At 42.6% G+C, this 13,469-nt stretch overlaps 1 protein-coding gene across 1 annotated transcript; it reads right to left on the bottom strand.

The window, feature by feature from the left end:
* Positions 1-12,351: 12,351 nt before the first annotated feature.
* Positions 12,352-13,212, bottom strand: LOC126455864 (uncharacterized). The gene has a single exon (XM_050091624.1). It carries the CDS (start codon positions 13,210-13,212, stop codon positions 12,352-12,354), a length of 861 nt encoding a protein of 286 aa, XP_049947581.1.
* Positions 13,213-13,469: the final 257 nt, after the last annotated feature.

Raw genomic sequence — 13,469 nt, 5'->3', positions numbered from 1 at the left:
ACTACAGGTCGCACAGAAACTGAACTACAAGATAATGTTGCCCGACTAACTCTCGTCTTGAGCTTTCTACCTCTTCTACCATCCTTCTCGCAGATGCAAAATCACTTTATGGTGTTGCACTGAGAACCAAGTAAAGGGCGTGTGGGATGTCTAATGAGGGGTATTTTCTTTATTTTCAAGATGTGTGACAACAAAGTTGTCAATGTGTTTCGATGTTCTGCTCTTTTTATATCCTTCTATTCATTCCATAAGTACCCGAGTTATGAGACTGTGTATAAAACGCATGTGCTATATATTCTAGAGTATTGAGACTTTATCCTTCTATTCATTTCATAGGTACCCGAGTTATGAGACTGTGTATAAAAAGCATGTGCTATATATTCTAGAGTATTGAGACTTTGGGACCCCAATGTGTCAGATTAATAGAAGAGATCGAAAAAATTGGTGGATTACTTACCGGTAGGTTTGATGTGCACGCCATTACGCTCTGTGAACACAAATTAGAATCCTTGGATGGAAGATGACATTGTTTTTGTGAAACACTGTTGAGAAAGTATAGGCAACCTGTTCTTGCCACTGGCTACAGAATGATTCTGCTACCACCAACACACATCCGCGTAAGACCGTTAATAACAATTAAATTGGGGCTCGTACGGAAGCAAATACGCAAACTTTTATCCATTGCTCAATTTGGGAGTGGAACGGGACGGGAAATGATCAGCAGCTGTTCAAAAGTGCCTTCTGCCATGTATTGTTTGGTGAACTGTGGACTACGTGTCTGCAGTAGACGATAGATTATCAGAATATCTACCAACCGGAGCATCGGTTAACCGAAAGGATTCCAGACAGCAATTTCAAGTTATTGCGCCATACCATTCCGCTAGCGGCTGCTTGTGGTTTGGCGGTCCAGCACTTTTCCTCTCCCTGCCAAGAATGTGCAAATACGTCCTCTAGTATTCACTCGTCATCGGCGTGTGAGCTTTCAATTGTACCACCGTGCTCTAGTTCTACCGTTCACAATGGCTAATAATCATAAACGCGTTGTTCACGTAAAATAATAGGCCAACTGAAGAACTGTATTAGTGAAACAAATTTAGATAGAGAATATGGAGTTGAACGTGCCACTATATCGGATATTAACAAATAACAGGGATAACATAACAAAATTTGCAAGTCATCTAGACAGTGAAGACGGAACTTCACACAGAAAACCTTCGAAAAATGCAGAAAATCAGCATTTAAATACTGCAGTTTACATATGGTTCACACTGGTTCATCGTAAGGCACATTCAATTAGAGATCATTTTATTTGTGAAGAAGCGCATGACACGAATAAGGAACTAGAGGGTAAGAATGATTTTTAAGCGACTACAGACTACCTTATGTGTTTCATCTCCAGGCTCACAATTAGGAATCTGGACACTCAAGGCGAGAAAGTCGGCTGATACTGAAGCAGATGAAATTTTAAAAGAGTATTTTAAAAAAGTAATCGATAGGGAGGGCTATAAAAAAAACGATTTCCACAACTCAGACGAAACTAGTTTGGTCTGAAGAAAATACCAACATATCCCCAGTGTACGAGGAAGAAATGTCAGAACTTGATCATAAGTCATACAATCCTCCTATCACTGCTATAGTTTGCGAAACTATTACTCCAACGAATAGGCTACCCTTGCTGATCATAGGGATCTTAAGGAATCTGCGGTGCTTTATGGGACTGAAAAAAGTGCCGGTCACCTACAAGAATCGAATGGATTCGAGGGCGGATACAAACATTTTCAAAGAATGCTATGGCACTGAATTTATTCCCGATGTCAACATACAACTGGTAATCCTCAAACGTTGTTATTGATTGATACCGCTCCAAGCCATTCGTCAAACTTTTCAATGGAAAAACAAATTTGAAAGTTTAAATTTGGTCTTTGACTCCCAAAGTTCCTCCATTCCTCCAATTGATATATCAGAGACCATTGAAAGCTTCGGTCGGTATAAAACAAAGGCACTTCTGCGTATGGTTCTGATTGGGGAAAGACGTAAAGCAAATACAATTCGTGAAAAGTACACCGAAATTATTGGGAAGGATGCTGTGTACATGACAGCAGAAGCTTGCGCTACTGTGAAGGTCACATACCCTTCCAACACATGAGCTTATTACTGTAACAGAAGGCCCACTGAATAGGCAGTTTTTATCATAACTGGCTGGACCGATTACAGAAGCCTCAGAACGGGAAGGATGTGACCCGGAAACATTCAAGACTGGCTGGAATGTGCAGCCAATGACCCTGGTCACCAGTTACTGGCGGACGATGAAGTCATTGCTAGCGTCATCAATGACCGAGCGCCTCGAGACAACCGTACTGTAAAAGAACCGTCCAGTGATGAGATTTTTCGCTTTCTTGAGATGGCAGTTAAGTTGTTTGAGAAACGATAACAGCGTGATAATATTAGCTGCTGTGTTTAAGACGTGTGTGAGATTCAGTGGCAAGAAAGCGTGTATCCGCTGTAAAGCACAAGTCAATTTTGGAGTTTTTCCGTAAACTGTAAGGTCACTTTAATAGGAAATGACTACTTTTTATAAGCTATGTATATTATCTGTAGTACATGTGAAATATATTCTTTCTTTCTTTCGCTTATGCCTTTTTCCCGCCGGACGCAGGGTCGGCATGGTAAATCAGATTTGGCAATGTTAGATTAAGGGTTAAGGGGTGGCCGGATGCCCTTCCTGCCGCTACCCCTTACACCCCCCCCCCCCCCCCCCCGGGACAGAATTAGTGTACTCCAACTGTCTGCGACCATGGAATAATGCGAAAGTGTTCAGATGTCTGCGAGCCATGTAACTGAGGCGGGACGTGGGGACCAGCCCGGTATTCACCTAGGGGGATGTGGAAAACCGCCTAAAAACCACATCCAGGCTGGCCAGCACACCGACCCCGAGTAGACCACGAAGCAGCGCATTGGCGCTCTCGGCTAACTTGGCGGGTTTACATGTGGAATGTATGTAGTTTGGTATTTAATACAATATCTATGTCTTTATTTCATATTGCTCACTTGAAAGTGGTAGACTTGTTTTTCGTAAACATTCGCTTATCCAAAAAATTGGTTATCTTAATTCCGTTCAAACTATTCAAAATGGCTCTGAGCACTATTGGACTCAAAATCTGAGGTCATCAGTCCCCTGTGACTTAGAACTACTTAAACCTAACTAAGGACATCACATACATCCGTGCCCGAGGCAGGATTCGAACCTGCGACCGTAGCGGTCGGGCGGTTCCAGACTGAAGCGCCTAAACCGCTCGGCTACACCGGCCGGCAGATACAAACTGTTTCGGTTAATCAATGCTCTGCTGCAGATGTTGATGGAGAAGTAACCACATATTACAGTAACAACTTTTTCTGGTTGAAGATTGTATGCTACAGACTATAGAACAACAGGGCACTTCTCATTAAAGATTCGCTCACCCGAACACCACAACACGATTTTTGGCCGACTAACAGCACAAAAGCGTCTGTAACAAAATTTCGTCCCTTGACTCTTTTGGGTCCAAAATAGAAATATAACATAGACAATTCAGCAAAACTGTAATAACATGTATAGCAAGTACATTCATTCAATATTGTATTAATGTACTGCACAGTTCATACATATGGGAATGTACCTCAGAATACTCGTATTTAAGAGTTCGATCACAGGTCCATTTTTAATTTTTTTTTAATTTATAGTTTTAATCAGCCTAATGACGCTGTACATACCGCAGTTTCTTGAACAATACATATCAGACCTGTTTTAGTGTTCAACCTAATAATTAGCGATCAGACATTTAAGTAATAGTCTTGATCAGTAATAATAAGTTAAAATTAAGTGATTGTCAAAGAGTGTAAATAACAAAAAGTCTTATCAACTTAGAGATATTAAGTAAACATAATACATTCAATAACGGCTGTCAGTTGTTACTTGATGATGGTGGTGATGATGATACAAATAGTAACAGTGTTAGGTAATTACTCAGTAAGACGAAAGAGGCTCACAGTGAAGTAATTATCCGAGTGGGACGGACATCGGAATATGTGATGTACATGCACAGCCAAACAAATGATTACAGTTTCAGAAAAGAATTGGATGAATAATTGAAGAGAAAGAGCTTCACGCCGGCCGGGTTGGCCGAGCAGTTCTAGGCGCTACAGTCTGGAACCGCGCGACGGCTACGGTCGCAGGTTCGAATCCTGCCTCGGGCATGGGTGTGTGTGATGTCCTTAGGTTAGTTAGGTTTAAGTAGTTGTGCGTTCTAGAGGACTGATGACCTCAGAAGTTAAGTCCGATAGTGCTCAGAGGCATTTGAACCAAAGAGCTTTACAAATTGAGCAAATCAATAACGTGTTGGTCTACCTCTGACACTTATGCAAGCAGAAATTCGGCTTGGCCATTGATAGATAGAGTTTCTGGATGTCCTCGTGAGGGATATTGTGCCAAATTCTGTCCAATTGGCGCGTTATATGGTCAAATCCCAAGCTGGTTGGAGGATGCTGCCCTTAACGCTTCAAAAATCCTCAATTAGGGATAGATATGGCGACCTTGCTGGCCAAGGCAGGGTTTGAAAAGCACGAAGACGAACAGTAGAAATTCTCGCCAACAGCAGGTGGGCATTATCTTGCTTGCATGTAAGCACAGGACGGCGTGCGATGAACGGCAACGAAACAGTACGTAGAATATCGTCGACGTACCGCTGCGCTTCAAGGCGCCACGGATTACAATCAAAGGCATCCTGCTCTGAAATGCGATGGCACCCCACCACTATCTGGGACGCCTCCAGCCTGGAATCTCATTTACTAGAACGGAAGTGTCTTCAGTGGTGAGTACTTTTTCGAATTCAGCCACATTAACCAGAGAAGACATCTCTGTAGACGCCCAGACAGCAGTGGGACACCAAACTACTTGTCACCCCCACACGGCCCGACAACAAGAGTGAGGGTCTGGGGTACTATTTCATATCGTGGCAGGTTCCCTTTGGCTGTCATCCGCTGCAACCTTACACATTGCGTAAAGTCGACGGTATTCTACGCCTCGTTTTGTTGCCCTTCATGGCAAGTCATCGTAGGGTAACATTTCAGCAAAAGAATGGCCGCCTGCACACAGCGAGAGTTTCTGCTGCTTGTCTTCGTGCCAGCCAAACCCTCCCTTGGCCAGCATGGTCGCCTGTTCTCGCCCCAGCTGAGAACGTTTGGAGCATTGTCGGCAGGTTCCTCCAACCATCTTGGATTATAATGATCTAACCTTGCAGTTGGACAAAATTTGGCTCGGTATGCCTCAGGAGGACATCCAAAAAAACCTATCACTCAATGCCACGCCAAATAACTGCTTGCATAAGGGCCAGAGGTAGACAAACTCGTTACTGACTTGCTCAATTTTGACGCTCCATTTGTTGAATAAATCAATCTACTTTTCTGATATTGTAATAATTTGTTTGTTTGTACATGTACATTCCATTTACTGATTTCCATCCCACTCGAATAATTTCTTCGTGGTGCATTTTCCGCATCCCCCTTCCTCCCCCCCCCCCCCCCCCCCCCATGCCCTAGGATGCTCCTGTAAACTGGCTTTATAGCCACAATGGTGACGAAATGTCCTAAAAAATATAATGGACATGAAATTAGTAAGCAAGACCGTTGTTAGTAACCGATTGAACTAATAGCAGGATGGCATAGTGGTAGCCAGGTTCGAGTATCGTTGATGAGGTATCCAATACGCTTAGATGATGTAACTTGTTTGGTTGGATAAAAGAGGCAGGGAGAGTATAACTGAAGAGAAGTGTGAACAGTACTGGCAGCGAACAGGAAAGCGTAGAGGTGTGCAGTAGCGTGGAGGATAAAAGAGTAAAAAAGCAAACGCAAAACATGCTTTTAAAAGTGAAATAATGGGAATACGACTTCACTTATTTCTGTGTTAGTATCAAATAACAGTATGTATTTTTGTTAGTAACAAATAAGTGCATGTATTTAGTGTAACAACTCTTGTAATTGCTATACAGCTGTTAGAAACCAGATATCATGTCACGCATCCTAGGCAATAAAAAAAAGTAAGCTATAAGGAGAATGGGTCTCTCGGCTCGAGTATTTTAATGCAAGGTGCTACCCACTGCACCAGGCGGGCAGCACAGATAAAGGCTTTTGAATGATGATACTTGTCGTCAATGCGTTTACAGTGTTACCAGTTATCATTCTGCTACGTCCATTTTCCACATAAACACGTGACGAGTAAGAAAGCAGCGTTTTCAGAGCGTGTTTGGCTTATTATAATGTTCTGTGGGTAGCAGCTGTCCCTCAGAAAAAAAAAATATTGCAATCTCCGCAAAGGGAGATCGTCTTCCGCTCCACCGAACAGCTAGACGTACCAGTTCAGTATCATGTTGAAGTAGCCCACAAAATATAATAGACAATCATAAGTAGCAAGAGTACGGAGTGTCATTTATCGTGAAAATTCTAAACTATTTCTCTATTCAAAAAAATGGTTCAAATGGCTCTGAGCACTATGGGACTCAACTGCTGAGGTCATTAGTCCCCTAGAACTTGGAACTAGTTAAACCTAACTAACCTAAGGACATCACAAATATCCATGCCCGAGGCAGGATTCGAACCTGCGACCGTAGCGGTCTCGCGGTTCCAGACTGGAGCGCCTTTAACCGCACGGCCACTTCGGCCGGCATTTCTCTATTCCCCATTTGTCTCCCTCCAAATGAAAATTCCAAATGGCTCTCGGGTCTGACAGCTTTCAGTAACGTTACATCTATGTTTTTTCTCGTGGTTTCAGGGAAGGTCAAAAACTCCTATGAATATGCTGAAAATTGATTAGCTGACAGCACAATAGTATGTACAATTCTCATAGAGTCTTACAAACAGGTGGTAGATACCTGCTATAAAATGATGATATTGCAATTGGTTTGATGTTTAAGAAACACAGTTTTTTAATAGTTTCGACTTCTATGTTCTGAGAAATTGTCCTTAATTTCCTTATCCCTGACCATAAAGCAAATGTTGCCTTCCCGTATCCCACACAATACTCATAGTTCCGAGATAATCTTCCGCTGTTTATAGCGATATCCTCAATACTTATGACAGAAGAGAGTAAAAAGGAAAACAGAGAGAGAACGTGATACGTTGTGCAGACGTGAGGTGGTTATTTGGAAATCACCTCAGTAAACAGTGAAGTTTTGCGAAGTACCGGACTTTGCATGTCCATTTTATATAGTTCACTTCGCAATGTTCGATCGTAAACGGTTTCAGATGGACTTGGATTCGTGGACAACAGCAATTAATAATAACAAACTGATTATCATGAAGTAGACGGGACACTGATCTCTGATTCGTGTACGTTAGGATCTTTTTACGACCACTGTTCTTGTGCCATATTACATGTTTGGAAATGCTACACATAATAGAACAAAACCACACACACACACAAAAATATAGGTTGAGTAACGTAAGACTTAATACACCTTTTGTTTCATGAATGCTTACACATATCGCAAGGTCGCGGTTTTTGGCAAATGTTAGAGCGTCGAGAGGGCACCTATTCTGTTGTCTGATTAATGTGTTTTAGCGCTGGTATCAACGGAGATACTGAAGCAAGTACTTTTCCTTAAGTGGAACCCTGTACTTTTTATAACTGCATTCGACAGCTCTTGTGAAGACACAGAGATATAGCATTTGTTAATGTTGATGTTGAAATCTGTCGGGGAAAAATTCCAGATGTTTCCTAGAATTTGAAAGCACCATGGCCGTAATCAGCATTAGCGGAACAAAAACGGCCAAGCGGAGCTTTCGTGCTGCACTGTATCAGCATGTCAACATATTTTCCTGTTTACTTGTCTGTATTAAAGGCCGCTCATTTCTGCTTCAACTTTCGTTCCGTGCAGACAAGTACACCAATGAGGAGAGGTTGGATATACTATTTTTATACAGTGAATGCTAAACAAATGCCTTAAAAATAGTGCAGCAGTATAAAGCTATCTATCAGGATTTTCAATGTCTGACGCGCCAAGCAGCTGCAAGAATTATTGAGACGCTAGTGCGGACGGGTTGCCTGAACGTCAAAAAGAGTACAAGAAAGAAGACTGCAGCTGACAGAGAACACGAAGAAGCTGTTCTAGCTGCCACACTAGTCAATCCGCACAGTGGTACGAGATATATTGCCAAGGAATGTGGAATCAGCCAGACGAGCGTCATTCGACAGACTACCTGTCGCTTAATCAGGTAATGGACGAACATGATTTCCAACGTCGTACATATTTTCGTCGGTTTGTCCTTTAGCAAACGAGAGACGACCCTACGTTTATACAGTGTATGCACTTTACCAAAGAAGCAATATTTACTATCGGCGCTGATGTAAATTTACGTGTGCTCTTTACCAAAGAAGCAACATTTACCACCCACGCTGATGGAAATTTGCATAGCACGGCATTACTGGGCAGCTGAAAATCCACACTGGCTTCGTCAGGCGCAACGTCAACGGCCGTAGAGCGTAAACGCATGGTGCAACATCATAGGAAATTACGCTGTGGGATCTTATTTCACCGTAGGCGTTCTTAATGGACATCCGTAAGCACACTTTCTTTAGAATATTCTGCCGGTTCTTCTAGAAGAAGTACCGCTGGGTATTCGGCAGTGTATGTGTCTGCAACACGATGGTTGTCCAGTTCACTCCTCCAAACACTGAATGAGAACTTTCCTGAAAGTTGGGTAGGAAGAAATAATGTCAAATAGCGTGCGAGGCCCGTTACATGACTCTTCTTGATTTCTTTCTTTCGGGAGCCTGAAGAATGCAGCCTATGATGAAACCCCATTTACGTCAGACGATATGTGTCGTCGAATCGCCAGTGCATGCTCTACCATATCATCCACAATAATTATATCTGTTCATCGTCCTTTCGAACGTCAACACTTTGAACACATGCTTCAAAGAAGGATGAGGTTAGTTCTTAGAAGATAAAATTTATTATATATGGTTTGTGTGGCTACCAAATCATTGTTAGCAAGTTGTGTATTTCATTTACGTATGCACGAAACTGCACTGAACTGTCAGATAAGCCGACAGCGTGTATTGCACGCAGCTAATAACGCTGTCATATGCGCTTACATTTCGTCAAGATGATCATTTATTTTTCGTTGTACAACTGGTTACCAAAGTGTTTTTACTAAAATATTTATTCAACGAATGTACCCCATGTGATATAATTTACAGTTGTGTAGGTAGGGAAAGTCATCCTAGAGCATGTGTTTTACCTATAAAATGTACACAGCCACGCACAGGGAAAGACAGTTCAAATCTTCCTTTTAAGATTTGGTTGTTTAATAGAATAGTTGCTTTTTGCAGCGTATATGACTTTTTTTATTTTTGAAGACTGAACAGTTGATTTCTCCTTTTCAACCAACGTAAATCTGAAAGGATACACAAATGTGAAATAGTTTTACTAAGTCCTTTGTAATACGCTAGATCATAGCCTATGTCATATTTCTATGCATAATTTACAAAGGTAAACCTGCACCTATGTCGCAAGTTGGCTGAAGGAGAAATAAGGCTTTATCCTTTAGCCCAGGCTTACCATACGGTTTTGAACTACGCAGCCTGGTCGGAGAAGCCTGATTCGTAATTTTTGACCCGCAAGTACCGTTTCCGGCCAACGTGCTCTCAAATTCTGGGACATTTCTCAAATTTCTTTACGACAAGTTTCAATGTCAACATTACCAACGGCTACACCACTAATTTTCTCCTCAGGAGCTGTCAATGGAGTTATAAAAAGTTTAAAATTGCATTAAAAATGAACTTACTTCAGTATCTCAGTTGATACCAGCGTTAAAAACATTAACCAAAACCATACGTGCCCTCCACGCTCTAACATTTGCCGAAAACCGCGTTTAGCAAAATAAAGGGGTGTTACATCTTACTTGACTCACACTGTTTACCAACGCTCAAATAATACCACAAACATTTGTAAAGTGTGTAAACTATGAATAACCGTTGGGATATTGTTTTAAAGACATCTAGGAATCAAACTCACCTTCCTGTATGACTCTTATTAGCACTCCTCCTGTTCGTGTGGCTAGTACCAGATAGTTACATTCTAGGTTTCGTACAAACATCTGAACAAAATCAGTGCAATGATGTGTGCATTTAAATTAAGTGGTGTTAAATAATTATGATAATCAGTGTTTATTACTTCATAAATTAATAATGATTTTAAATTGTTTGACGCATTCCACCTGCATTACGATCATTCCACTTGGGATCTGTGGAAGGTACATTAGCAAACTCGTATGTGTTTTTCTTTGCAAATATTTATTGTGTATTCTCGTACTTCTGACATGTTATACATGCTGAAGGATCTACTCACTATGGATCAACTGGAAGGAAACGTATATCTAATCTAAGATCTCTACTTCTTACCTTAATAACATGAACAACAAAGAGATTATTTTATTCAATTTTATCATGACCGATTCTCCTAACATCGACTTTTAAATACTTTTGCAGCTTATTGTGAGAGTGAGCAACGAGATAATCGCGACGTTGTTCATTTGGCGATGTTATTCCTTAACCACCACTGTAGCAGCCTTAAATGTGCATCGCATGATCAATAATAGAACCTGAACTTATTCTGAATTTATCATACAAGTCCTATAATCTATAAAGAATCACTGCATTGCAAAGGCCATAAAAGCAAGGAGATACGTATTCATGGTCTTGTCTCTCACTGTTAGCAAGGAGTCAGTGATCACTAATTACGCCAATGTCTGCATTAGCTTACGTCATTGAGATTATTCCACCCTCTTGGTAGTAATCAAATGCAACGAATCTTTTATACTCTGACTGAAGATAAAGAGGAATTATACAAACCGTTCCTTGTAGATATATTGGACAGTCGATACGGTGACACCCGCTACTCAGGAAACTTTATGGACGATGTGGTCATGGCCATGCTCAACCATGGTGGCTCCTATCTGATATTCTGTCGTGTCCACATGTCTACCCATTACACTGCTCGTACAACCGACTATAAATCACACACACAAATACACATTCACAAACTAACTGCCATGACATACGCTGATGGGCCAAAACATCATGAGCACCTACTTAAATCATGTTGGTCCTCTTCCGAAACGCAATGCAGCAGCGATTTCGCGTGCGATGGATTTAGGATACGTTTCCATAGTTTTGTGGCATCAGATGCATACGCACAGGTCACACACTTCCAGTAATTTACAGGTGGCTGCTCTGTGGGCTCGAAGTTGGCGCCAGATATTGTCTCTGTTCGGTTTCACCGGATTCAGGTATCACGAATTTGATGGCCAAGATATCAACGTCAGTTCACTGTCGCGCTCCTCAACCACTCCAGTACGATTCTAGCCCTCTGACAGAGGCAGTTATCCTGCTGTAAGATGCCATCGCAATTGAGGGGACCTCAAGCATAAGGGGCTTACAGGTGGTCTCTAATAATGTTAATGTAGCCAACAGCTGTCATGGTGCCTTCGATTACTACCGCAGATCCAATGGAAGCCCAGATGAATATCCCCCATAACATAATTATGCTCACACAGGCTTGCGCCCTTGGCGTGCTGCATGTTTCGTGCATCTGTTCACCTGGATGACGGTGTATCTGGACATTAACATCGGCCTGGGTTACAAATAAAATGGGTTCATCCTACCGGGCAACACGATTCCATTGGCATGATGTCCAATTTCGATGATCCCATACCCAGTATAATCGGACGGTGTGCTTCAAAACACATGTGCTTGCACCAGCACTGTGCGCTGTCATCAGACCTGCCACGATTCGTCACCTATCCTGCGTTAGAGAGAGGGCAAGCCTCCGATTCCTATATTGTGTGATGAGGTATGGACGTCCAATTTCTTGTCGCATACTCGTGGTTTCAGCATCCTTCAATCATTTTCCATAGACGCCCACGACAGTAGCACGCGAGCAGCCGACCGCCTTCGCCGTTTCCGAGATTCTCACTCCCAGGCACTGAGCTACAGCAGTCTGGCTTTTCTGAAGGTCACCTAAGTCGAGAGATTTCCTTATCTGACCCACTTATCATCACTATAATGATTCCCCATTCGTGTCTGCTCCGCTCATATACTTCTCTCACTGCATCACCAGGCAGAATACAACCTCGAGTTGGGCAGTGATCATTATGTTTTGGCTCGTAAGTGTATGTAAGCAGTAGAAGTTACAAGGCTGCTAAGTACAACTTATTCATCATCTACGAGAGCTTGAAAGCTACCTGTGTACTCTCTAAGGGGATAACGAAAATTTCTTCCACAGAGATTCTACATTGTTTAGTAAGATTTATACTTGTTCACTGTATAGGTGTGAGCTGTCCCAAGATAACAACGTAAGTTACAACAATGGCTAATGCAGACACTAGCAGGTGACGGTCGACTGTAAAGAACCCAGCAGCTGAGAAACGCAGTCGTGGGCCATGTATGACGAATGGCAAGAAACTCTCCAGTTCAGCACATCGGCCCTCAGACGTCACAGAAGCCGACAACAGGAGTTCGCCAGTAGTCGCTGCTGCGTGCTCCACCGCCGCACAAGACAACGCCAATGTGGTGAGTCGCAGCCAGTGCGACCCGAGAAACATTAGTGAATTGCACACAGAGGGGCTGAGTGGCAACTTCCGGGCCCACTGAGGCCGCAGCTGTATCAGTAGCACTTCGTAGGCGCTGCAAGTGGAACACCACACCGACTGCGCCACGCTGGCCGCCACAGGTGCTCCAAAGTGGTTCTGCAGATGTTTTGCTCCTCGGCACAGTGACGTGTAGGCTTCCAATAGCTGGCGAAGTCTGCTTGGGGACGTCAGCTGGGAAGCCGCTTCCCGAGACAGAGGCGTCAGGCGCACTGGAACTGTTTCTTGCAGACGGGCATTCAGAGAGCAGAATCTCATCCACATCTCTAGTTCCAGCACAGCGAACTGGAGAGTCATCATACAGTCGAAGAACAGTGAGAATATGACTTCCAGGTAATCAAAGAAACCATTCGAGTTTTGATCTACAGTGGCGAGCACGGCAACAAGAACTGTCAGATGGACAACTAAGACAAACGTTCCCATCATCTTGGCGTTTTCTGTGTTCTTCGGTATCATGAGCTCATCAGCATGCTTCACCTCTTTACTATATCGCCGTAGCTCTTGGGCTCCTGTCACGATGCATATCATCATCGTCAACAGTATTTTCAAAGACGATAGCATATCTGTGATGATGTAAGTGAGTGTTATGAGCTCTGAAATGGTACGATATAGCTTTACATTAGAGTAAATATTTCCAAACGTCTCGACAAGTATTACTAGGAACCAGAAAACAGAGACAGTCATAAATTTCTTGCACAAAGTTTTCTCCCTCTTTTTGCAGCAGTTCTTATATGAACTTGCTTTAGGTAATGGCGCGAGCCCGAACACCCACCACAATCTCCATAAGG

Source organism: Schistocerca serialis, chromosome 2 (assembly GCF_023864345.2).
Source record: "Schistocerca serialis cubense isolate TAMUIC-IGC-003099 chromosome 2, iqSchSeri2.2, whole genome shotgun sequence".
NCBI classification, from domain to species: domain Eukaryota; kingdom Metazoa; phylum Arthropoda; class Insecta; order Orthoptera; family Acrididae; genus Schistocerca; species Schistocerca serialis.
This window is presented reverse-complemented; position numbering and strand designations above follow the sequence as displayed.